General features: G+C 50.0%; 3 protein-coding genes across 3 annotated transcripts; all 3 read right to left on the bottom strand.

Moving 5' to 3' along the window:
* Positions 1–34: 34 nt before the first annotated feature.
* Positions 35–6646, bottom strand: BDV38DRAFT_22418 (uncharacterized protein). Its single transcript, XM_032052831.1, has 4 exons — positions 5977–6646; positions 3829–5890; positions 2306–3774; positions 35–2239 (listed from the first exon to the last, which is right to left on the bottom strand). Exons 1-4 carry the CDS (start codon positions 5980–5982, stop codon positions 710–712), a joined length of 5067 nt encoding a protein of 1688 aa, XP_031907459.1. The 5' UTR covers positions 5983–6646; the 3' UTR covers positions 35–709.
* A 6146-nt stretch (positions 6647–12792) lies between these two features.
* Positions 12793–17887, bottom strand: BDV38DRAFT_275990 (uncharacterized protein; the record flags this gene model as incomplete). Its single annotated transcript, XM_032058129.1, has 2 exons — positions 12793–12823; positions 12876–17887. 2 exons carry the CDS (start codon positions 17885–17887, stop codon positions 12793–12795), a joined length of 5043 nt encoding a protein of 1680 aa, XP_031907458.1.
* Positions 17888–19948: 2061 nt separating this feature from the next.
* On the bottom strand, positions 19949–23598 carry clcA (putative C6 finger domain protein; the record flags this gene model as incomplete). The annotated part of the gene is made up of 7 exons (XM_032058128.1): positions 19949–20168; positions 20246–20756; positions 20819–21021; positions 21098–21178; positions 21238–22641; positions 22712–22824; positions 22927–23598. The coding sequence occupies 7 exons, from the start codon at positions 23596–23598 to the stop codon at positions 19949–19951; spliced, it is 3204 nt and encodes a 1067-aa protein (XP_031907457.1).
* Positions 23599–25675: the final 2077 nt, after the last annotated feature.

The raw sequence follows: 25675 nt of genomic DNA, 5'->3' as shown, positions 1-25675 counted from the left end.
GAAGGGAGGTCAAGGCACAGCCCAGTTTTTGGAAATTTGGTTTGCGTCAGCCTCAGGCCCCACGATTGTTTCTTTTGAGCTTTAACTTTCGGTATGTATGATGTATGAGGTCAGCACTCCGCTTTTCTACCCTACGGGCCCTATGAAACCTAATTCATTGACATTGCATGGTATCAAAATGAACAAAATATTTATAAGTACATAAGTACACCACATAAGTATGTCCTCGAAGGAGAGCCCTTAGATAATGAACATGATCCAACTCGTCTCTCGTATACATAGAAAAGCAGTCATTATATCAAGAAGAGAAAAATAAGGCCGTGACATCATAAGCTCTAGAAAGTAGACGGAGATGTTGGCATCGTCATAGTCTTCATAAAAAAGTAACAGTGGTAAAGCAAGGAAAAGGGGGTAATTTGGACGACAGAAAGAAGAAGAAAAAGAAAAAGAAAAAGAAAAAGAAAAAGAAAAAACAAAAAAGAAAAGAGAAATCAGGTCCCACTCCCATCTCGATTATTATTACCTTTTGTATTACCGAGCCGTATTGACCAAATATCCAACCATCCATCTTTGACCTTGACGCCCCAACTACTATACCATTTGCCATCCCCAAAAGAAAATATAACCACTCTGTTGTTTTCTCAATGATTTTCGCCCATCAGCAACGGTCGAGGTGGGCCCATGACGAGATATGATCGAGTGTGACGCCTCAAATCACATTGCTCATGTCCATGGTCGACGACGGAGCGATACTGTGAATGGACCTGGTGCCATCCAGGGACATTCGGTCACCACTGAGCATTCTGGTAACCTTCTTATCTTTAGGAGAACGTGCAACGAGCACTTGCGCCGGGCAAACAACTACTTCATCTTCGCCTTCACCTGCGTCATTGCCCTTCTTCACTACCAAAGGGAACAAGACAACCCGGACCACAGCTTGTTGGGACTCCAATTCCTCATTTGAAGTAGTTTCGCCACTGCGCTCGTTCATTAGGGACGCATTGAAATAGACTTTTCGTGCAAGGTCACCATTGGTATTGTACTCAGGTTGTAGGGGAGGTAGCATGATGTATTCCGCCAGCTGCGTGCGCATTTCAATAGATAGGTCGACTGCAACCCTCAGTACCTTGCGCAGGGACTCTAGAAGCTGAGGCTCTACATTGCTTGGTGGTGGTAGAAGACGGGACAGCGTCTCAAAAATCTCCAAGGCCACAGCTTCTGTATCGTTTTGACGCTGCCGGGCGAAAGTAGATCGTTTTGAGAGAAGGCTTAGGGTAGTAGCCCTCCAACGATGAACTGCACCGCGCGGGCCTACCTCACCTAGCTGTTTCTCAAGAGACTTGAGCTTTTGCCGTTGTTCACGGTCCATGCCGAACAGGTAGCGAGTGAAAATAAACTCCCACACCATTGTCATTACCACCGACATAAATACGTCGCGTCGACGAACCCGGTCGGAGAGATAGACGTCAGCATCGGATCCATCTAGTATAGCATTTTCAAACCGGTCTGCTATCTTTTCGTCCTGAAGATCGTCGAGCTTGCGACAGCGGCGTAGGTCGGAGTGTTTAGAGAAGCGTAGCACCCATTGTTGAACATGGCCACACAGTTTTTGGCACGCTGCGTCGAAGTAGTCCTCATCCCTGAAGACTAATACGCTATCTTGCACGGATGCGGCGATCTGTTGTTGTAGTTCCTCCACTTTGTCCCGGGCGCTCTCCAAGTCCTCTCGCAACCTGCGCAGCTCCATATTCTTCTGAGCCAGTGCCACATCGATCTGCTGACGTACTCTATCTTGCATTTCGCTCGACAACTGCTGGTTCTGTAGGCGCAAATCGTCTAGCTCACGGTTTGATGACGCCCGTATGGTTTGAATCTCGGTAGCATGCGCGACGGTAATGTTGGAGTTCGCAACAGTCAGCCCTTCGTTTTCTTCAGTCAACCGAGATACTTCTTTCTGAAGCCATTCTACTGAATTCTTGAGTTGTTCCACTTCAGCTTCCCTGTCTCGCAAGTCTGCAGCTCGCTCGTTGAGCGCATGGTCACTCTTGCGACGAGCAACACTTGCATTGCGGAGCTTGTCTTCAGCAGCTTCTCGCGCAGCAACAAGTAAGCGATTTTCTGAAATGAGTTGGTCGAGGCGAGTCTCAAGTTCTTGTAAGTGTTGCATGCTTCGACGGTGCCGGATACTGGGCGGTCGGCTAGGCGACCGAGGCGAGTTCGGCGTTTCCCCCCAACCCTCCTAGGTAAACAAATGTGAGTTGGCTAAACCACAGGAAAATATTATATGGTAACCAAGACTACTTACGTAAACATCGGTCATGGCTCGCAGGGGCCGTTTGCCCTTATCGGTGACGGGGTCGTAGGAAGAGGAGGAAGCTATGTGCTCAATATTGAGGTCGGAAGGAGGGGCCTCGATAGGTGGTGGCTGGGGGCTGCGCGATGATTGGCGGGCGTCTGTTTGTGCTTGGCTCGCCGCCCGCAAATCGCCGCCAGCGCTGCGATCCATCCGTCGTAGCGACCGCTGGGAGTGTGCGCTGTGCACGCTTTTAATGCTACTGACACTGCTCGGTCTCAGGATTGGTATGCCTCTTTCCGGTGTTTGAACGGCTTCCGCAGGCCATTCGCGGTCAATAGATCTGGCTGAACCACGCTTCCTGATGTGAAAGTCTTGGTCTTCATCCCTGTCAAGTGTAGGCCATGCCTGGCGCGCCAGAGCGTTGTCTGTAAATTTCCTGACCGGTGTCTCGGGCACCGGAAGCACATGTTCTGGCTTCATCTCCAAGCAGGGCATTCCATGTCCCTGACGCATGGCTCCTATTGGGGTCCTTGTCCGATCAACTGGTCCATGTTCTGCAATAGGTTGCAATGGGGTCCGGGGAGGGGAGATTGCGCCTCTGTCTACCACCGATGGCACCCCAAAGGTTGAGGATGGCAGTGCGCTGTTTGGTTGTGCAGGTGGTGTATTTTCTTCCGATGGCTTTGGCCGCGGGGAAGGGTCGCACATTCTCTGGATTAACGGGCTGCAACCAAGCTTAGAGAGAGACCCGGGGCTTGCTTGCCGATCTATACTCATAGCATTCGACGAGGAGCTGATAAATGCAGGCGGTTGCTCGTGGGTTGGTATTGGGGCGTATAATAGAATCTCCCGCGCAAGAGAACCTGTCTCAGTTAATTCAGCTTGTGTATTTCGAACATCCTTGGAGTCATTGTGGTCTCCTTGAACTGAACGAGATGCAACTGGCGTTTGGATATCACGAATCGTAGCCTCTCCTGGGAGGCCCTCTAGCGTAGCAGTAGTCGGCCGCTCTGAACTCACAAGAGCATCCGCCAAGTGGTCGTTGTCCTTACCATCAGTGGCAGCGATGGGTGCTTCCGAGACCTGGATCGCGTCTCCGCGACTCACTCCTTGGTCATTGGTCTCATCCTCAGCCCCATCTTTTACTGCCTCCGACGACTCGATGGTAATAGGTCGCCGAAATGCGCCTCGTTCCAAGTTAGGAAATATACTGGCAATTTTGCTTTGCTTCCAGGAAACCGAGCCAGGGCTTCCCATCGCCTGCTTCGCTGGAATAGAGCCTTCTGCATCGTCTAGGGTATGCTCTCGGGTCGCTTTCGAGGCTGGCTCCGTTCCGGGCTCCTCCGTTGACGGAGCCAATTCGTCAGCAACATACTCCGCTGTGTCGACAATTGCTTCTGGAGTCGCAAGCTTTGCCTCCGAACCTTGTCCTTGCGGCCCCATATTCGCCTTCGCCTTTATGGCTTCAGCCGACTCGTCTGGTTATCTAGTTAGCCCTTCTGGAATAGCAAACTCATCGAAATCGGCAATACCTGGCTCAAATGGGGCCGCGACAGCTTCAGGTGAAGATTGGGGAGTCTGTTCTAAAGCATCGACTCTTTCCTTCTCCCAATCTATCAAAGGCCATTCATTGTCCTTTGCAGACCTCTCCGTTGCCAATGTCTCTGGATGACATTGGCCTTGGGAAGGCCTCACGTTTGCATCTTCACTGACACTTCTAGTTTCTTCTGGCTCCTTGGTGTCTACGCTCATGTTATCTTCACTCTTCTGCTTGTTCTCCCGAGATGATGCTTTCGGAGGAAAATCTTCTGCGCTGGTTGCTTTAGCCATTGGAGGCTCCGAACTCTCTGGCTTTGCTTCCTGACTAAGTAGGTCCCCCTCAGCAGACTCGGTATTTCCCCCCGATGCTGGTTGCTCTGTTTGCTCAGTGATCTGCAGCTTAGCCTCTTGCTTAGACCCCCCTTGCTCCTCTTTTGATACGGTCCTGGGAACTGGAGTTTCTTGTTGCGTGGTTTGCCCTCCAGTCCGATCTTTGGCTACCTCAAGATCCCATCCCTCGTAAGTCTGATTACTCAACTTTATCTGGGCTTCAGCGTCTTTGCCATCTCCCTCCTGTAACTCATGCGTGGCCCGAGTCTGGCCAGAAAACTCCCTAGCCATAGACGCACTTCTTTCTTCGGTTGCAGATACAGCATCGAATGCCGGCTTCGATACGCCCGACTCGCTCTGTGGACCTTGCACTTTTTGGCCCTGCATGGGCTTTTCTTCAGGTGCCAAGCTGGATTCAGCGGCATCAGCCATTGCCGAGGAGCCGACTATTGTTTCAGGGCCGCTTTCTGCATCTATTTCTCTCTTGGACTCGGCAAGTGAAGAATCAGCGGTTTCTAGTGACGTTTCTTTGGCTTGTTTCTTCGCTTTCTTCTTCTGTTTTTTCGACGCGTTACGGCCCAAAGGCTGCGTCATATTTTCCTCTCCGCCTGTTTTAGCACCATCAATCAGTTCTTTGTGGCTCAACCGTTCGGGTGTAGGCTCAATGTTAGTTTGCAGTTGTTCCTTCTCAGCGAATGGTTGACTCCCTAAACCCAAGGATTCCACGGGATCTAATGTTGCCCCTTTATTGGCTTCCGAAAGTTCAGCGATTGTCTCTATGTCACCTGGTTTTTCTCCTGCCGTATCTGACACATCCCTGTTCTCCTCGCCTGAGCCAGCTGACAAACAGTTCCCGGGCTCTGCCTGTATCTCACTCAGGGCCTCCTTGGCAGACTTCGACGCGTTAGTCACCTCTGCACCACCGCAGTGAGACTCTTCCGCTGTTAGTGAGTCTAAAACGAGATTAACACTTTCCAGTCTCGTTTCTCTAGGGCTCGCAGTCTCGTCTTCCTTTGCGTCACTTTCAGGGGCTAGTCCAGCGCTGCCCACTTGCAGTTTTGATTTTTTGGCTTCGCGCGTGCCATGTTCGGGCAATTTCGTAGAGAATAGATTAGACTCAGAAAAAGTATTCTCTGGTTGAGGATCTTCTGATCGTTGCTCCTGATGTAATTCCTTCCAAGGCTCTGTTGCTTCAAGCTTCTCGACGTCAATAGCTAAACTGTTGTCTGTCTCTCTCAGGTCTTCGGGAACGCCAGCTTCAGCAGGGGAGAGAGGAACTGCTGTTTCATTTGTTGCTTGTGGACCATCCACGGAAGCGTCTGGTACCTCAACAGCAGCGAGACATGCTTCAGGCACAGGTTCTTTATCCCTTTCTTCAAGCTTCTCATCCGTCTGGGCCGGCATCGTATCTTTCATAGTCCCTTGACCCGTGATTTCCGTAGTCGTGTCTCGCTGGCTCGCTAACTCGTCCCGAATTGGCGTAAGTGTCTTGCCACTTTCGTCTACCTCCGCTGAAAGGCTTTCAGTGGGCAGGTGCTCGAGGGAAACCCTATCTACCTCGCTAGTAGCCTCCTGCTCCGTCTTTGACGCATGATCTTCAGTTCCTACCTCAATTTCCTCAGACAGTGGGACTGGTTCGTCGGAGACAGCTACTTTATCGGCTTCGGTATTCTCAAGCACGGGTTGGGTAGGAGAGTCGAAGGGAGTGGCTTGCCGTTGATCTACCTGCGAAGATACCATGTGATCAGTCCAAAACAGATTCTTATCGTTCTCGCCGTGGGACTCGGTGCCGTGGGACTGATTTTCTTTACCGTCATCTTCAGCAGGTAGGGTTGCCGTATCAACCGAAGGGTCTGAGGGTTTCAATTCAGCGGAGACTTGGGTTTCGATTGCATCATGCGTGCCATCTTCAGCTGAAGTGGTGCACGCATTTATCAAGGGACCTTGAGTCTTTTCTTCCGGTACAACTGAGGCAGACTCCGCGGCATTGGGGGCAGCACTGCTGCCATCCAGGTTTTTTGACTGGCGCTTTTTCTCCTTCCTTTTCGCCTTTTTCCTTTCTTTCGCCGACATAGCCGGTGTGCCATCATTCAGGGGATTTTCAGGCTGCTCACTCGCCTGCTGTTCGGTTCCTTCCGACTCCTTCACCTCGTGAACAGTAACATCAACTGCCTGTTCGGTTTCAGCTCGCGTATGTTCAACAATACTCTCCGGCATCAAATATGGCACGTCTTGACTGGAGATCTCGGAAACCTTCGTAACATTGTTCGGCTCAATTGCCTCTTCGATAACCCCCGGAGCTGCAGTACGGCTATCCTTTTCAGCTTGCACGGGTGCCTCTTCGGTGCTTGATTCAGGTACAACAGTTGCCTCGTTCTCAATTGTTTCTTGGGTCTTGCGTTTCTTTTTCTTCTTCTTGTCTTTTTTTGCCTTGGGGGGGGCACCCTCTTGCTCAGGATCCTGGACTACCACGGTAGATTCTTGCACAGAAGTAGAGGGTGTTTCAGGTACAGGCGCCTCCGGAGTGGACTCGACTTCATGTTCCTCGCTAGTCTCTAGCACGGTCAGAATGCCTGCATCCTGCTGTACTTGTTGCTCCTTCGGGGATTCTACCACTGAAGCATCTTCATTGGTATATCCTCCTGGTCCAGGAACTGTAGTTTCATTTACTAGCTCTCTTGCCATTGAGGGTGTCTGACCAATAGGATCAGTGTCTGTGGGCCTTAATGTGCTGGCTTGTGCTTCGGTAACAGAATCCTTGTACAGCTGAGTAACTTGTTCGTCACGTGGTACGACCCCCTTGTTAGACTCTGAACCATCCTCCCCAAGTGCGACTATAGAAATGTCCTTGGGTAGGTCTGCAGCTGTTTCTCCAGGCTGTACCTCGTCGGCAGTAGTGCTATCAACATTTTCCTGACTTGGTTGAACTAGGGCACTAGCTTCTGCCATTTCCTTAGTTGTCTGCTCTGGAGGTTGGCTAGCTTCTGTAACATGCCGACTCGCTTCTGTTGCTTCCGTGGTTTCAGATAACTTCGTGGGAACCTCCTGTTCGTTGTTTGAGAAAGAAACAGACTTGCGCTTTTTCCTATCCTTCTTGGCCTTCTTCTTGGAGATTGATTCCTGGGTATCCGCCATAGGTTCCAACTCTACAGGCCCTGTGAGGTCGGCCTGCTCTGGAGACTCAGCGGGCTCAGGCTTATTTGTTTCCGACTGTTGCGTAGGCTTTTCTGAAAAGGCGTGTTGTGGCTCTTCTTCAACATTATCAGAGAGAGAAAGTTGCGGTTTCCCGGAAATTTCAAGTGAATCCGAACGTGCATCAGAAGGCTCTTCTACAGTCCCTTCCCTAGCGGCCGCAGGCTGATCATCATCCAAGGAAATTGACTGTTGTTTCTTCTTTTTCTTTTTATCCTTCTTAGACCTCTTGGAAGTAAAAGCTTCAGCTTCCTCATCAATTGCGTCTTGCGGAATAACGTCAGTCAAGGAGACCTGGGTATCTTCAGTCTGTTCTGGGACAGCTTCATCACTAAGCATCCCCTTCTGAGGTTGCTCTAGAGCGTCTTGTGGCATAACATCGGTCAAGGAGACTTCGGCATCTGCAGTGTGTGATGGGGTAGCTTCATCGCCTGGTGCTTCTTCCTTAAGTTGCTCCAGAGCCGTGTCCGCAGTCATGGTTGGTGCAGCATCGAGCGTGGAGTTGCCAGGCTCTATCTCAGCTGGCTTTTCACGTGTGGCCTCTTGTTCAACTCCTAAACTTCCAACCATGTGTCTTTCCCCAGTACCAGCTCCTGAATGCTCTTCATTGGCAGGGTTACCTTCCAAGTCGGAAGGTGTATGATCTGTAAGCTGTGTTTGGCCGAGCTCTAAATTTCCTGCTTCAATTGCTGAAATACCAGTATTGTCTGTGGGCGTTTCTTTGGGCTCTTGCTGCGCAGGTTCTTGGTATCGCTCGTTCAGGTCCACTTTCAACGCAACGTCGGGTTCTGTATTTGTGACCGTTTCAACCAGAAGTTGTTCACTCGCCAGCTCATCTACAACTGTCGGTCCCTCGGTTGAAGCATCATGTGCCTCAGGTCCTTTGACAGGGGCAGTCTCTCCAACAGAGGTTAGGTCAAGTTCTAAAGAAGCATTTTCTGGGCTCGGATCAGAAGCGGGGTCAAAAGCTGGTGGTTCATCCAACAAAGCAGATTTGCGCTGCTTCTTTTTCTCTTTCTTAGCCTTCTTCTTTTGAGCCGCAGTCATTGCGGGTGCTGTTCCCGGTGAAGCCGTGTCTTCCGCGGCTTCGATTACGTCGAAAGCCTGTTCGCCTCCAGTCGTCTCCTCCAGAACTAGTTCTTGACCCTCCATAGCTGGGGCCTTTTCGGTGGCAACAGCACCGTCTATGTTTGGACTTGCGACTTCTGCGCTCGACGTGGGTTCAGCAGCTGCTATATGAGCGTCGGGTGCGGACTGCAAGCTTTGTTTCTTTTTCTTCTTTTTCTTTTTCTTCTTGTCTGCCGCTGTAGATTCCCCCGCTTCACGTTCGGGGTCAGGCACAGGATCGTCTGGGATATGCTCAACCATATGCGGTGTACTATCCTTGGTCTTAGCGTGGTTCTCCACAGGTACATTGGACTCATTTTCTGCCGCTGGAATAGCGTCTACTGCTTCAGTCATCTCTGTTACCTCGTCAGTCGCAGTAGCTTCCTGTGGTACCTGCCTGCCATCCGTGGGATGAACCACATCGCTTGTTTCCGTCAGTGGGGTCTCGGCAGGAAGCCCCTCTGCGGAGGGTGGAGGTTGGGTCTCTGCATCGGCCACAGCTTGAGAATCAGAAGATATGGATTTGCGATTTTTCTTTTTCTTTTTGCCGTTCTTCGTTGGCTGTCCCTCCGGAGCTTCCTCTGGGCCGGCTTTCTGGCCTGTCTCCGCCGAGCCAGCATCCTGAGACTCAGCTGGTGTATCTGCAGCGGCACCTGGTGTTGTTTCAGGTGAAACGTCCATAGCACCCTTGTGTGCATTACCCGGGGCTTCCTCGGGCTGCCTTACTTCAGGCTCATCTCCGAGGGACACAGCAGGTTCGTCTCCCACCTGGGGAGTGGCTTCTTCATTAGAGGGCACACCAGGTGGAACATCGTACGTCCCTTTCTCCATGGGTGACTCCGTAACACTATCGCGCTTGCTTTTCTTCTTGTTCTCCTTGCTGCTTCGTCGCGACAAGGAAGTTTCAGTTGGCGCGTCGGTAACGTCAGTATCTCTTGTACTAGCCTCAGCAACTTCAGCCGCCTGCTCGGGAGAATATATTGGTTCAACAGGCGCAGGAATACCCTGCATCTGCTGTTGTTCTGGCGGTAACTTTCCGGAGCCCGGTTCCATTGGTGCTTTGGCCTCTTCTGTTGTGGTAATTCGCTCACTTTCCAATTGTAATGGTCCGGGTTCAGATTCGACCGGCGCAGGGTCAACGGTACTCATTTCGGTGGTTAACCCATCCTGCAAATCTACCTCAGGGCTATTTTCACCTTCAAGGCCACTCACAAATCCAGCTTCCATAGGCTGCTCGAGCACTGCAGTGCTAGGTTCATAGACAACTCCCGGAGCTTCCTCGCGAACGGAGGCATTATTATGTTCTGTTGAGTCTTGTGGTTCTGGCTGTCGGTATTCGTTACCTGGTTCGTCAAGCTCCTCTGCGTGTACAAAGGGTGCCTCAGGCAGGACAGCATCCTGCCGTCTAAACTCCAGGCTTTCAGCCCTCTCCATTGTACTTTGAACAGGATGTTCAGAGCTGGAGGTGATTTCTTCTTCGGAACGAAGTAAAGCTTCTTTCACAGGTTGATACTCATCAATGATAGGTTTTGAAGGCTCTTCACCTGCTTGCGAAGCAATCACTGGTTCAGTGTTGCTGAACGTCACGATTTCCGCCTCACCAAGTTCTTTGGCGCTCTCATTTGCATCAAAGCTCTTGCTCTCCTTCCTCCTGTCCTCGTCACTCTCTAAAATGTTGGTAGGGCCATCTGTATTTGCGGCTGCTTCTCTCTCAGTAGACGTTCGCTTCGCATTAGGATCCAAGATTATATCCGATTCTACGCTTTCCTGGTGAGCTTCTTCTTCTGCCCTAGCCATCGCCTGCTCAGGTAAAAGGACATCTGTAATGATAAAAGCATCTTCGGCTTTAGATAATCCTTGCACTGGGATCATAGTAGCCTGGGGTGCCTGCGTTGCCCGCGCCGCATCCGTCCCCAAGACCTCTGGATCAGGTTTCTGTTCAGTTGCTGAAGTTTCCGCAGCTAGGGGAGCATCTTCTGCCTGCGGTATCTCCAAAGGAGGCTCCCGCTTAGATGGATTCATGAATGCCGCTAGGTCAACGACGTTTTGTAGGTTTTCGGCCTGGATAGTAGGCTCCCAGTTCGAAAGCGGGCGTCCCTCAATTACTTGCGTACCCGTTTCTTCCCCGGCTTTGAGGTCCTTCACAATAAGCTCGTTTTCAGTAGCAAGTGCGTCTTCGGTTTTGGTAGTATCTACAACAGGCTCGGGTTCAGAAACAGGCATATCCACAGGTGCTTGTACATTGGCTGCCTCGTCTGGCTTGGAGAGGTCTGTGGCGGGCTCTACCTCAACTTCTGGAACTTTCTCGGTACCATCTGGGGGAGAAATCTGTTCAGTTGAAGATTCTCCTGGAGTAATTGCTCCATCCATTTTCTCAACATCTTCGGGGGTTGAAGGGAATGTACGAGCTGTGGCTGCGGTATCTTGTAGCTCCTGTTCATGTAGATTCACGCTCTTGGGATTTTTCTTTTTAACTTTCTTCTTCTTCTTTTTCGATAAACCTGGAGAAGTAGCATCCGCTATTAGTTCTTCAGTGAGCGCTTGAACTGCTTCATCGGTAGCCTTGTCTGTGCTCCCCGTCGTTGGCTCGGGTGATCCTGTCACTGTTGCTCCGTCAACAATCTCTGTTTCTTCATCTTCAACAGACGTAATCTTGGCAGAAGTGAGGTTAGTATTAGACTCAAGTTTAGCCTCGGCGTTTGCCAAAGGCACTTTATCTCCCGTTGCAGACTTTTGTGACTCAGATTGAATTCCAGGCTGTGCCTCTTGTGATTGTGTTTTCTCATCTGTTGTAGCAGTGATTCCCATCTTTGTCTCGTCAATAGTTACAGCTTGTAACGGTTCGGCAGATAATGCAAATTCCTCATCAGCAGGTAGCAAAGGATCTGCAATTGCGACATTAACAACGTCAACGGGGCTGGTAGCAGAATGTCTTGAATCCTCTCTACTTTTCTCTAGTGCCTCGGTCATTGGGATTTGGACAGCTGGAAGCACAGGAACAACCTCGTCTGGCAGAGCCCGGGAACTTGATTTATGAGACATTAAGGCATCGCCTGACTCAATGCTACCCTGGGCGGCTTTTGTCGGTGTTTTCTCGTCAGATGGCTGAAGATCCGGTAGATCGCCGTCCAGTACCTTCATGTTAGGCTTGTCGATATCTACGGAAGGAGTATCATTTCCGGAGGCCCTCGGCGCTTCAATGTCAGGAGCTATCAGCTCTCCAGTCGGATATACTTCAGCAGCGTCCGAAGCACAAGGTTGTTCATTTTCAGGAGTAGAAGGTCGGGACATAGGTAGAGGTGGAAGATTATCCAGGCTACGCTCTAGCCCGCCATCGCCTTTTACGCCGACTGCAGAGCCCTCGGCAGAAGGAAGAGGCCCCATTGTTGGAGAAGGAGGCAGCTCTGCATATGTGGACGGATCCTGAAGAAGTTCAGAGGGAGAATGGAACTCGTACTTGGGCTTATCCTTCCGAAGTAGCTGATTGGTATTCATATGTCCGAAATTTGCGGCAGTAGGTGTTACTTCCTCGGAACCAAGCACTCCGTGTTGAGGATTAGAGGGCATATCAACGTCAATAGGCCGTTGGTCTCTATGAATACTGGGGCTCAAATCAAGCTTTTCCCAGTTCCTCTCATCCTGCAGAGATGCGAGGTTCTCAGCGGATGCATTTGCTGATGACGTCTTACTTGATGGTAGAGAAGGTAAGGGTTCCTCGGCCTCAGCTTCATGTTTGCAACCATGGTGCTCGACAAGCCACAGAGGTCGCATCTCTCGTGAGTATATAAATTCACCAGAAGCTGGACGCCGAGAACGCCCTGTTGGAGAGCCAGGGGATGGCGCTGCAATTGAGCTGGCTGAAGGCGAACGATGGGCCCGTGGTGATGTGATTGGGGGCCGGCGAAAGTGCAAAGGGACGGCGGTTGGAGAATCTGTCGGTCGAACTCCGGACGACCGCCGCGACTGCTGGCCCTGGTCCAACTGGGGTGAGTTTGGTCTACTCTGAGACTTCGGGCTCAGGTCGATAGATCTCCCCGATGCAGGGGGTGATGCCGAACGACTTCTTGGCCGCTGTTCGAAAACATCTAGTCCCAAGCCTGTGAGTTCTGCATCGGTCGAGGAAAAATGCCCCGAAGCACCTTCACGATCACCATCGCCAACCTGGTAAGGCATTTCGGGGCTTCCAGCTAAAAAAGACGGCTGATCGTCTCCGTCTTGCGATATTGTCCGGTCCTGCGTACAAAGAAAATGGAAAGGAAGACATTTAGTACATGTATTATACATCTTGCTTAAGATCGAATATAGGAATAAACTGAGTAAATCACAGTTTACGAACAACGAAAATAGCTAGAGTCATACCTTCTCACGTTCGGTTGATTGACCCAAGTCTGCTAATTCACCGTACTTTTGCCGCCGCTTTTCCTCCCTTCGTTGGCGTCTAGACTCCTTGGAACCCGGTGGCCCGACTTCGGATTGAACCTCGCGAGACGGATAGCTATCGCTTGCTACCGGCTCGGAAACTTTAGAGCCGAACATATTACTTAAGAGACCACCTGCTCTGTTTTCTTTTGTCTGTTCATCCGCACTTCTGACGCGATCACTAGTCTCTTCAACTCTGGCTGGGGAAGATGTCACAGAGGTGGAGTCATCGAAAGCATCGGTATCCCACTTGGAATGTCTTTTGCTTGGCTTCTTTCCAATAGTAGAGCTGCCTTCAATGGCAGATGGACTGGCTCTACTAGGGATGTCAGGTTCGCGACTGTCCTTGCGGTAACTAGCTTCCTCCATCTGTTTCTCACTATGTCTAGGTATGGCAGCTGAGATAGTTGACATTGAATCACCGTGAGCTGGTTCTTGTGTAGCCCCATGCGGCTCCTGCTGGCTGGTTGACTCCTCTAGTTCGGATCCATTAGGCATATGCAAAGCTTCCTCTGGAGGTGACTCGGGTCCAGAGCGCTTGTCTCGAAAGACCAACGTTTGCCATTCCTCATTTGGCTTTTCCACAGCCCTTCCGGAAAGTCCACCCACCTCAGGTGCTTGCTCTCCGGTGAGCTGCTGGATCACTTCTTGCGCAATTGATGGAGGTTGATTGTCATGAAACGTTTTAACACCGTCACCCATCGACACTGGCTCAGAGTAAAGTGGACTGTTAGCAACAAATTTCCCTAAAATTGGCTGCTTCGTTCCATCATCGGGTGTTGCCGCCCCACCAACACAGTCACGAGCTCCGGACGGAAAGATGAGCTTTTCCCTGATATCCGACACGAAGGAGGGCTCAACACCCAAGGCTGCAGCAACTGCAGCGGCCGTTGCCGCGACTTCAATATCAGGATCATACTCACCTGTGGCGTTTTTGGACAGATCCTCTTGAATGGTCACAATTTCTCGGGCGGGTTCACTATCAGTCTGCTTTTCCTGTCCTCGGTCTGCCGCAATGTCATGATCGACGGGGTCAAGTTCAGAGGATGTAGATGGGACTTCATATTCGCAAGTCTCATCCTTGCCCCAAGATACGCGGGAGCCTGTTGTTGATCGCTTTGATGCCCTATCATCTTCAGGGACCTCTGGCGGCGATGGAATCGGGGAGGCAATATCTCTGACGGAACCACTCTGGCTTTGAGGAGGTGTAGGCTCAACCAGCTTGAGCTCTGGAACTGGCCATGGGAGTCCGCGATATTTTGGATGGGGCTCCTCTGTTGCCTTTATTTTTTGACTTACAGGCTCCACTTCTATGATAGTGGGCACTGAAGCGGGTTCCCGACGCGCGTATGTGTCAGGGCTATACTGCAACTCTTCGGGCGCGAAGAATTGTGCATAATTATCATGAACTGGCTTCTTGCGGGGAATGTCACGAAACACTGAAGTCTTAACATGGTCTTGCCCAGTGAACTGGTTCGGGCGCTGGCCAACACCATCGTTGTAACGTTCAGGCATGGGAAAGCCGGATGATATTTCAGAACCTGACACACGGCGTCTTTCTGCGCGCCGTTTCTCTGAACGTTCGTAATGACTCCTCTGGCTGGATTCGGAGCCACCGTTAGAGCCTTGACCGGAAAGTACACCTGTACCTAGATCAACCCACGATGCTGGGCTTCTCTCCGCTCGAGGTTCATTCTCCTCGCGTGTCGCCATCTCACTCTCCCTATCAATGAGTTGAACTCCTTGGCGCCCATAATCACGCTCTTGACGCTCAAGGTTATTTGCTCGTCGCTCTCTTTCTATTTGCTCCCTAGTAAGGTCAAACTGTACAGAACCCTGGTCTTTCATGGTAAAACGACGCTTCACACCCGATGTACCCTCTAAAGACTCCGTGTGAAACACAGGCGATGAGTCACTTCGTCGAGGGGGCCGGGTAACTTTTGATGGCATATCAGTGGATCCATGGTAAAGGGGGATTTCCTGCTCCCTAGGGCTATCTCGTGAACCTTGAGCTTGGTGGTCATATAGTGTAAAGGTATTGGCAAATGGCGGGGGACGAGGTGGTGTAGTGTAGGCAGGGAACGTCTCTCCTTGCGAAGTATAGACAGCTTGAGAGACCGGTGCCACCGGTTGGGGCTGTTGAAGAGGGATAGGTTCTCGGCTAATCAGTGCCGGCTGTGAAGGCCATACGTTGACAGCGTCAAAGCGTGAAGGATCGCTGGTGGGCACAGGAGCCACATGTTGAAGTTTCCCAGCACCACTACCGATGTCCTCGCTGGTACGTCTCCCTCGATTGTTATAGCCATGGGCTAATTCGGCTGTTTTCACCGCTACAGCAGCATTAGTAGGGAAACGACCCCCCGGTGCGTTGGACCTCGTTCTCTTCTGCTTCTTGCCCTTCCTGTTTCCCCATCTCCACCCCCACAAGGATGTACCAGAATCAGAAGATGGTGACGCATTACTACCATAAAGTCCACTACCTCCGAAAGCAAGTGCTGAACTGACACTGGATGACGATTGGTCCCCTGAGTCCACGTCCTCCCAAGCGTCGTCATTGGTAGCAGACGACGAATAACCCAAACGAGCGGATGTAGGTTCTTTTTTCACAAGTAGCTCACCTGTTCGTTGACTCGGATGGTAAGCTGAATCAGCCATTACAGCTGCTCTCTCTCTTATTCCTAGTAGTGCCGCATCCACATTGTCGTGATCCTTCTTCCTGCTTCGCTTTTTAGATTTCCCTGGTGATCTTTTGGCATAACCATTTCCAAATGCTAAATCAGCATCTAGGGAGGATGATGACGAGTTGTTGAATGAAAATATACTTCTCCGCTTCTTAGGCTGCCACTTTCTGCGATTCTCAGAATAGGCTGTGAAAAATGAGCTCAAGCCTTTACCCCCAGATTTCATGGCTGGTCTAGAGATATCCACAAAAGATGATTCAGAAGATGAGGATTCCCGACTTTTGAACTTCCGGGGTGACCGGCTGCGGTGTGGCTGACTTGTAGGCCCAGTTACTGTGTCAGCGGCAATTTGGAGTGCAGGATGCTTCTTAGACCTTGACGAGGATCGGGAGCTTGAGCGGGACAGCCGTCGAGATCCGTAGTCTGGCGGGTCTTCATAGGAGCGGCGGGGTGAACGCCTATAGACACCACGAGATGTGTGACTTCCCTCCTCAGGCGTTGATAGGTTCTCATTATCAGATGCCGAGTTTACGAGTGGGCCTGATCGAACATTATAAGTATTTCCAGAGTCTTTGGTCTTGAAGAGCGTGTACCCAGCAAGCACTGTAGGCAGCCAGGAGCTTGTGGAGATTTTCTTGCGACGTCGACCTTCGTCCTCTGAAGAAGAGTAACGACGAGCTTTGTCCACTCGAGAGCCATTGCTGTGGGAGCGACGGCGGGGTCTATAATAATGTTTTCGAGGTGCGTCGCGCGACGAGGTGCCCGGTTCAAAACAGTGCTTGCAAACACCAATGGTTTCGGTGTAATCCTCGAACATACCAACCCCTTCTGCGTCACGCCAAAAGTCGAGTAATTTGTCCAGCGGACCCCGTTGGCGTTGCTGGAATGCCAAGCCCCCAGATTGAAATGGTACTCCGTGGTAGAGAGCTGCATGATGAGGATGCGACGGGTGGGCAGCGTACGCTGCTGTCTCCTCAGTAGCAGTATAGAGGGGTGGTGCATTTAGCTGATCCGGATACGTAGATGGACCAGCGTATCCCACAACGTTCGGGAAACCCTCGTCGTGATTCTGATTGCCAGACTGAGAGGAATGTTCTACGTTCAAGGATGGTTGATGATGATGGCCCGTCATATAACCTTCTGCCACACTTACCACTGGACCTATACCATGAACATTGGGCGGTTTGGAGGGGTTTGCACCAGTAAGCGGGACAACCGTAGGCGTCGAGGACTCGGCTAGCAACGGAGAGGACCCAGAGCCAATACCTTGAGGGCTGCCTTCGTCATGCGTAACGGTTGCAAAAGGCCCGGAGACCTCTTCAGTCTGTATAACTGGCCTGGGAGGTTTGGGTGTCGGTCCTGAAGGCGGTCTACTTGATTGTTCGGGTACTTGGATCTCTGGGTCTGCGTCATCCGCATCATCTGCGTAATACGCAGCCGCTGCGGGGGACTGTCCCATACTACTAGGCTCAGGCGGCGGGTTGGGATGCGGTGATGCTGGCATCAAGTGCGCTTGGTTATTGGGGATAATCTTTGGTGGCTCAGGCCGAACCCCGGGTTGTTGTGCGACTGACTGTCCCTGGTCGCCGTAGTAATCGGCTGCTGCGCCTGCAGGGTTTGATTGGTAAGGTTCGGCAACGAAGGCCGGAAACTGGCCCGGGAACTGCTGCTGTATATGAGGGTCGTAGACACTGGGCACGTTGGGCGAACTTGGCATAGATGTCACTGGGAGTGTGTTGTGGAACGGCGGGGGGAATTGAGGATGGTCAAAAGTTCCCACCTTCGGAGCTAAGTCTGCCCCAGCACCAGAAATGGGCACATTTGGCATTTCATCAGGCTGAGTTCGTTGCCGCTCTCGACGATGGCCACTTGCACGATTTCCATCATCAACCTTATCTGTATTGTCATGGTGTTCCCGGGTTCGTTCGCGACTCTGCGATCGGGAGCGAGTGCGTCTGCGTCGGGGTTTGTCATCGCTGTCCGGATATCGATCACGACGTTCACTATCGTCGGTATCTCTGCGCCTCGGTGCCCCTTGGATGATATTGCGGTCGGGTCCGATCGCGCTATGAGGTTCCGCCGTCGCATAGCTCGACGCAATGGAATCGCCTGCCGCACTGTGCGCATAGCGCTTGCTGTGGTTTCCAGACGATGAGTAGGCTGACAGGTCACCCAAGCCTCGATCACGGTCGTCACCCCGTGAGGGCTTGCGGCTCACTGTTGAAGAAGCTTTGGAATCTGTTCTGCGACGGCTACTTCTCTTAGAACTGGAGCTGCTGCGGGCATCGGATGAACGGCCCCCGGCTGATAAGGCCTTGAACATGATGGGCAGAGAGCGTTCAAGGAGATGCCCTAAAAAGCCAGGCAACCATGTGGGATACGGACTGCTGCGGCTGTCAAGATTGGCAAAGGAAAGTGTAAGTAGGTGTGTGCGTGTGTTCAAAGAAAATACAAAACGTAGGCCGGCTATACGATAGGGAGGATGATAAAGATCGAGACAAAAAAAAAAAAGAAAAAAAAAGGAAAGGGAAACTGTAAGGGGAATAGAAGAGTGGGAGTGAAAATTTAACTATTAGGAACAAAAAGGACGCGTATAGATTGCTCGGTCAGTTCAGCCAAGTTGTTTTTGCGACGGAAGAGTAGTAAACATTGGCGCAGCTGAACCGTGGCTCTTTTTTTCCCTCCTTGGTCGGAAGTCGGAGGGCCCCAGCTTCTAGCGGAGGCGAGGACCACTTTGGTTAGCAATCTAAGTTTGGTTGCTCCAGACAATCGTGCCGCTAGTTAGGGCGATCGAGAGGACTTAGCACTCTCAAGCAAGGATGAAGCGACAGCTCGGGTCTGATGGAATAGAGGGGAGAGATACGGTAGAGAATTAAAGGAATGCGGGGAGGCTGATAATGTGGGAGATAAACTGAGTTTCGATCTAGGATGAGATGCCTTCCCTATAGTAGGCTAAAAAGTGAGGAATGCAGAGAAGGTTAGTTGGAAAGATTCGAAATCGCGGTGAGGTGTGGGTGCCCTGGTTGCACGTGCGGGACAGCTCGATGCACATAATCAACACAGAGATGGCTGGGGCCACAATATGTACAATATTATGATTTTAGTTCACTAGTGCCCATAATTAGAAGTGATCTATCTTGTACAAAATCAGTAGACATGTCTAAAGTGTCTGACCCAGCCTGTTCTACTGAATAGTACTACTATTCTGTACTAGTTATTACTACGGAGTACTGCTGATTCTTCGGTTGCAGGGTTCCACCCCGCCCCGGTTAATGTGGTACGTACGAAACAAACTGGGACCTTGGTTGCTGGTACTGATGCCTGAGGCAGGCAAGGATCCGAATAAGCTCGGTGCAACATCCATGGAACATGACCATCCTTATCACAACCTGCAATGGCCGTCTCCAACACATCGGCGAACAACCTTGGGCGTGGATACGCTTCTACTATAATCAGAAGAGAAGGAGGTCAAACCGTCATACCCAAAGGGAAAGGCGTTCCCTTTGGCACAAATCTCAAACGCAGATCTGACAGTTGAGCAAAGTCGTAGCCGTCGTAGGCCAACTCCAACCTGCGCCATAGGCTTAAGATACGGTAGATACAAGGGACGAACAGCCGAGGCCACTCAAGGTTCATGTATACCTTAGTCACCATTTCACGCGAAAACTGGGGAGGTACCGTGAACGCTATATGTCGAACAGGCAAGAAAATGTGCAGATACAGCTTACTTCCATTGATTTAATCAGCATGCGCCCTTGACTCAAAAACATCCATCATTCCAACAAGCAACAATAACAAGAGCCGTCCGTAATCTAGTATCGTAAATGATAGTCACCTAACCTGCAAGATGCACTGCGCAGTACTCCATACGAAGTTTCAGAATGTATTTTATGCGGAGGCAGTCCTCCATGAACCGCTAGAAATGCAATGAAAGATCCCTCCCGTACCCATTTCCTGCTTCGATTAGCAGGTGCAGTCGACGCCGACCGAGACCTTTAGAATACCACAGAAGAACAAAATCAAAGTCAACAGAGAAAACCGTCAGATAGCCACCCTTCCTCCCCACATGCACAGGACAAGACCACAGACACAAACCACAAATGCAGGTGGTATCTAAAATAGAGACGAAAAATAACCAAATGAGCCACCATGCAAATACACGTATATATCATGAGTTAGATACGAAATTAAATGTTGAAGCAAGTTCGCGATAGCCCACTGTTAGAGCAGAAAAATCAAAGTGCCAGCGACTTGTAACGAACACTATAGCCACCTAGGGGCGTCGCTCAGCTTGAATGTACTCGTTTAGCTGAGGCGTGCATCGGAGACGCCAGCAGTGCTATCGATCATGAATTTGAAATCCAGATAGGCCAGGCTGCCAAGCTTAGTCAGTTGTATCCCTCCAGTCTGAGGGATTTCCAAATATTTTCTCGTATATTTCGGTAAGAATTCGCGCGTCAGCTCGGAGACTAGGAGAAATATAACGGCTCTGCAGCAGGAAGTTAATCGTTCGCTTAAGAAGTCTCTCGAGCTCGTTTCGATCCACTAGTTCCGAGAGGCTAGACATGTATGTAGCGGACAATACCAACATGTTACCAAATTGTCTGTCAGGGCACAATAAACAATGTCAGCTGATGCACTCTAGCCTACGCGTAGTATAAGCAGGTGGTGTTTCACGTACGCATGGGCGGTACCAAAAATGTTGGTCACCACTGGACGACCCTTTATGCCATCAAAGGCCACTGTACTTAGCATAGCTGAATCAATACAAACTTTACAAGCTCTTCGTAGCTTTGTGGGCAAGTCGCGGTGTGCAATCCCTGTAAACCCAGATGCAGGGCCTATATCACTTGACAGGCGTGCCATGTTCGTGGCACCTTGACTATGGCTCAATGATGGTGATATCTGCTGCGACTTAGAAGCAGCCATAGCAGTAGCTTCAGTAGACGGACCATCCGATGATGCGCGAAGGTCTAATTGGCCATAGTGGTGAAGGGCGTGATACAGTAAGGGACGATGGATAATGTAACGTGCACCATAGTACTTAGCTCGCATCCGCGCGACGTTAATCTCTTCTGATGGTGGATCTGTGTCTTTCCACTTCATCACAGCAGGCAGGCTGTTTCGCCAAAGTTCAAGATTCATACTTAAGATTTCTTGAACGTGCGATGACCAATGGGTCTGTCCTTGCTCTGTGGACAATTATCTTAGCATTTCTTTAACTTGATATCATGTCCAAGTACCAAAAACTCACTTTCAACTTTGTATAGATCAGTATGGACACGGTTGAGAACCTTTCTTAGATGAATCTGGGCCGAGTAAAAAAACATCATCATAGTACTTGGGGCGGAGATTTCATTCGGAAGGTTAAGAGTAAACCGTCCCTTTGGTAAGGAGATGCGAGCTTCCGAGCGTGATATGCCGCTAGCGGGAAGATCAAGTTCTGCTAGTATATCACTGGATACGAGTTCAGTACTTCTGCGACATTATAGTGAAAAGAAAGCAAGGAAAGGTACAGAAGGTGCACACATACCTCTCCAGTTGAAGGCAGGTCCAGTACGCAAAATCGTAAAGGTCCTTGTCGGGGCCATCAGGCATCTGTGTGTAACGCTTTCTAGAGGTCTAATCAGTGTCATATACTATGATTGCTTGAATGGAAATAGCAATCCTTACGATCGAACCAAAACTTGGCAAGCCCTGGCGGCTTGATAAATCCATCCGTGGCTCTGGAAGGGGTGCGCTAGCTGGCCTGCATAAAGTCCTGCTAATAAGGCTGCTTGAACGTGAGGCAGTCTATTTGCTCCTTGAAGACTTCCAAGGATCTGGGTAGCATATGCGTAAAATGCTAAGCCAGGAATATAATCCAAGTTCTTGTCTTGGGATATTGGGTTCCCCTCGACACCGCTCTGTCGATTGCCCACCAATGAAGGAGATGCAAAGGTGTGACTTTCCGTGACATAGCCGCTGCCTTGCGACTGAGGAAGAGAATCTGAACCTGCCGGCGATAGTATACCGTGCGTAGGAGGACCAGGTATTGTTTCTTTTCGGAAGTCCACCGGCTGGTCTGTGACTGGGCCGGGCACAGGATTGGCTTCGCAGATACTGCCAAGCGCGAGGACCAGAAGAATAATAGCATTATAGATAGATTTTTCTATCCGCCGGCCGCTACCCTGTTCAGCAGCGGATTGCACATCACATCCCACGCCTTGTAAGTTTTCGCATGAACGCTTTCGTTTTGCGCCTCGAGGCATCTCATTCACATGATTGTTCAGTAATCCTGGGGACGGCATAGGACCTTTCAGTGGGCAGTACATCCTGATAAAATAATCGACTTTGTTCTCTAAGTCGCTCTGATCAAGAAATGGGTGAAGCTGATGCATATGTTTCATATAGCTCTTGTGATAACGACGAACCATATCAGGGTCTGCAGTTAGCATACCATTCTCGTCAAGCCCTTTGTTTTCAAGTTTAATCTGGGGTTGGTTCACGTACACCCCCCAAGGTCCATTAGAGGGTGAAGTCGGATAGTATGGCTGGTTTTCATTGAAGCTGGTGCTCAAGGTCGTTGGCGGAGGCGACAGGCCATTGTCTTCACTGGTCTCATCTCCCTCTCCACGACCATAGACACGAATTAAGCCCCTTTTTTCTTCGAGTTTCATCACGTAATCCTCATCATACTCTCTTGGACGAAGAAGGTTCCGAATAGAAGGCCACAACAGCAATTTGTGAGCCGCCGTTGTATGCTCTACAGGGATTGAGAGCTCACCATCCTCACCAGAGGGAACAACTTGCTCTGTGGCCGTTTCAGTTGGTTCTGGTATCTGCTCCTGCATTGTAGCAATATTCTCATCCTTGGCTTTGGATTCCTGAATATCGATTATGTCCTTCTTTGCTAATTGCGGGACTGCCGGTTTCCGTGGTTCCTTAGGTGCGGACTTGGCGTCTATCTTTGCCAGGATGGAATTAAAATTGTTCCCATGCTCCGTATTAAGCTGGTCCAAACGATCGAATCTGTCCAATATAGCGTCCTGGAACGACTGTAATCGATCCAATAAGAGCTGGGTCGCCTTTTCTTGTCTGCGTGTGTTGTTAGCGTCCTTCAATCATTGGTACAGAGTAGTGGAATGGAAGAGCTAGAAACACAGACTTGTGCGGAGGAACTTCTTTGTACACGCAGTTTAAGTTGTTTTCCTTGCAATGACTACATGACGGCCGACCTTCATCGCACTTTGCTTTCCTCGCTCGGCATTGATCGCAAGCCTTTAACCATGAGCAAGCAACATATGTCAGCAACACCTTCTCCTTTCACATATAAATATGCAGTGTGGCACTTTGCGGCAAAGAGGATAAGAGTTAACTTACCTGCTGTGCTCGTGCAGCCTTGCGCTGGCGAATACCATAGGCCTGGCTTTGGTAATAGCTAGAGTCATATGGGGCAGGTGTATGAGACATAGGCGGAACAGGGGTAGAATACGGAGCTGGGGGAATTGAGTGTGGCGGTAATGGAGGCGGAGCGTCGCCATTACTATGTGGCTCTTGAGGGGGAAAAGACATCCGAGATCGATACTCAGGCGGCGCAGAATGTGGTGCCGGCTCATGAGGTGTCCCATTCACGGGACCCCGGAACGATGGATGCGCTTCCGTCGGTGCGTGTTTTGGGCCTGTTAGGCTTCCCTGTCTGCTATACGGGCCGTCGGGAGGAAGCTGCGGTAGTTCGCGATTCGGGATAACAGGGTACCCATGTGAAGATAATGGTGGAGGAGCAGTAGATGTTCGACGTTGTTCTACAGGGTGACCTTCGTAGGGAGGGTAATGACGCCATGGCTGTTCGTACATTCCCGGCACACTCGGTGGACCATGCGATCCGTCGGGAGGAATGCGATGCATTGGGGCCGCAGGCCCAGAAAAGGCAGGAAGTGTTTTCGGCTTATCGTCCGTTGAGATAATTTCCATAATCGTGGGTCCGCAGCTACGGCTAGGATCACCAGATCGCCGCAGATCCGCAGTGGACGGTCGGTTCAGTGCGAGAGACATACGGTCATGAGGACATCATGTCCCAGAGAAATGCTATCAAGGACGGGTTTAGGTCTCCACACTCTGGTGAGTTACACCGAATTAGTGAGGTGGTGGAGTCTTACCACAGTAAGGGCTTCGCCAGATGTTCCCAAAATTGGCAATTAGCTCTTGAGAATAAGATCTCAGTTGTTTGCAGTGAGTTGGTTGCGTTCTCTTTCGTGGAGCTTGTATCAACTTGCGGTATTTGAACAGAGCGGCGACGCCAGACCGGTTATGTTGACGTTCTAGATATCACGCGAATAAAGGTGCAAGGTTTTCTAGGCTGTTTGATTGCCGGCTGGGAGCAACTGTCCACAACTTAATAGCTTGTGATAGTCAGCTATAGTGGGTTTGAAAGATAACGATCGCAAAGACAGTATTATCAACCGTCAACCAAATGCAACATTGGCTAGAAAATGTAAGAGAAAATAAATAATAAAGGAAGAAGAACTGGGGGAATTAGGTAAGAAATGGTAGTAAAGGCAAAGGAAAGCTAATGCAAAACGAAACCCAGAATGATGGTAACAGTAATAATAGGTCGGACATCAAAGACAGAGCTCAGAATGCTTAGTACCTGTCATAAGTAGTATAAGCTGGGGGGTAAAATGGAAGAGAACGAGATCCGCGCAGGAGCTAACGACTGGAGTGGGCACACCGACCCTGGTCAGTGGAAGAAAATAACGTATGTAAGTAATCCCTTCTCCAGTACGGAGTACTCCGTATAGGTACTTTTCTTTTTTATAACGCCGAGATGCGCAGACGAGGCGTCCAAATCAGGTAAGAGGAAGAGGAGCGCAAAGGGAAAAGGGAAACGAGAAATTAAGGGAAAAAAATAAAAAGAAAGAAACAGAAAAAGAAAAAAGAAATTTAATAAAAAAAAAAAAAGAAAGAGCAGCTAAGGAGCAAACCAACGAAGCTAGAACAGGGGTAAACCGGTTGTAAAATAGTGCTGATGATGTTCTTATAACGGCAAGAGAATCCTAAATCGCGACGACAATAATAATAGTAGTAATAAGATAGTAGTACGTACACCGTGGTGGCCCAAAGGATGAAATAAAATACGACGGTCGTTTGGCACTGCCTCTACTCTCCGATCAGTTGGGAGATAGCTAAGCCAAGCCGTCGGGTCGCGTGGTGCGCGACAGCAGATCGAACGGTGGGAAAGCCAAAAAGGAAAAAAGGTCGGGTCTGCTCTGGTTTATTAGAAAAGAGTCAAAAGATATTGACAAAAAGCGGGAAGTCACTGCCAGAGTTGAACGGAGGGATGGCAATGGAGACACTGCAGAAAGAGGGATTAAGCTGGAATAGGTAAAAGTCAAAGAACTTACCGTCAGGTGTGGGAGCCTGAGAGGAAAGAAAACTGAGATAAAGTGGTGATTAGTTAGTCCGGGTAGTGGTAGTTGGTAGTAGTGGTCAGTAGTTAGTGGATGAAGGATGAGGAAGAGGGGCGGTTTGAGGACCCAGTAAAGTCGGTAGGTATCTACCTAAGGGACCCGACTGTGGCCAAGTGGGAATGAATGATCTGCTGGGGAAACAAAGTAAGTGAAGTAGGGGCAAATAAGAGTCGCGGAACGGTGAAAATGATAGACAGGTATGGGGGCAAAAAAATAAAAGAGAGGTGGTAATAAGAAAAACAATAACAATAGCAGTAATAATAAGAATAATAACGGATGGGGAACGTCAATCCACCGACAAACAGAACTGTGATAGCAAATTCTTGATTGATTGATGGATGGGACTGATGACTGAGATGAAGAGTGACTTGCCCCTCTTTTTCTGGGTTTCTTTCTTTCTTTTTCTTTTTTTTTTTTTTTTCTAAACCCTAGAAGTGGAGGGAATGTCCGGAGGGAGAAGTGTCTAGTGGTCAGTAGTATGAATGGGTGAAGAACTTCCGTCTCCTCCTTTACAGATAATAATAATAATAATCCAAATAATACCAACAACAATAGAAACAACAATCTCAACAGCACCAGTGGTGATAGAAATGAAAGCAATAACAGAAGGCAGTCGTACTTTTCCCCCTTCCTCCTCTCTGTTGTGCTTATTTTCTTAACAA

Source organism: Aspergillus pseudotamarii (genome assembly GCF_009193445.1).
Source record: "Aspergillus pseudotamarii strain CBS 117625 unplaced genomic scaffold BDV38scaffold_112, whole genome shotgun sequence".
Classification (NCBI taxonomy): domain Eukaryota; kingdom Fungi; phylum Ascomycota; class Eurotiomycetes; order Eurotiales; family Aspergillaceae; genus Aspergillus; species Aspergillus pseudotamarii.
The sequence above is the reverse complement of the archived record's forward strand: the minus strand, read 5'-3'. Positions and strand labels throughout refer to the sequence as shown.

Excerpts from the sequence above, each read along its gene's own strand:
- BDV38DRAFT_22418 (XM_032052831.1), bottom strand. Across the intron at positions 3,775-3,828 it reads CGCGGCCCCATTTGAGCCAG|ACGAGTCGGCTGAAGCCATA; the intron begins GTATTGCCGATT and ends CTAGATAACCAG. Across the intron at positions 2,240-2,305 it reads GAGCCATGACCGATGTTTAC|GAGGGTTGGGGGGAAACGCC; the intron begins GTAAGTAGTCTT and ends TTGTTTACCTAG.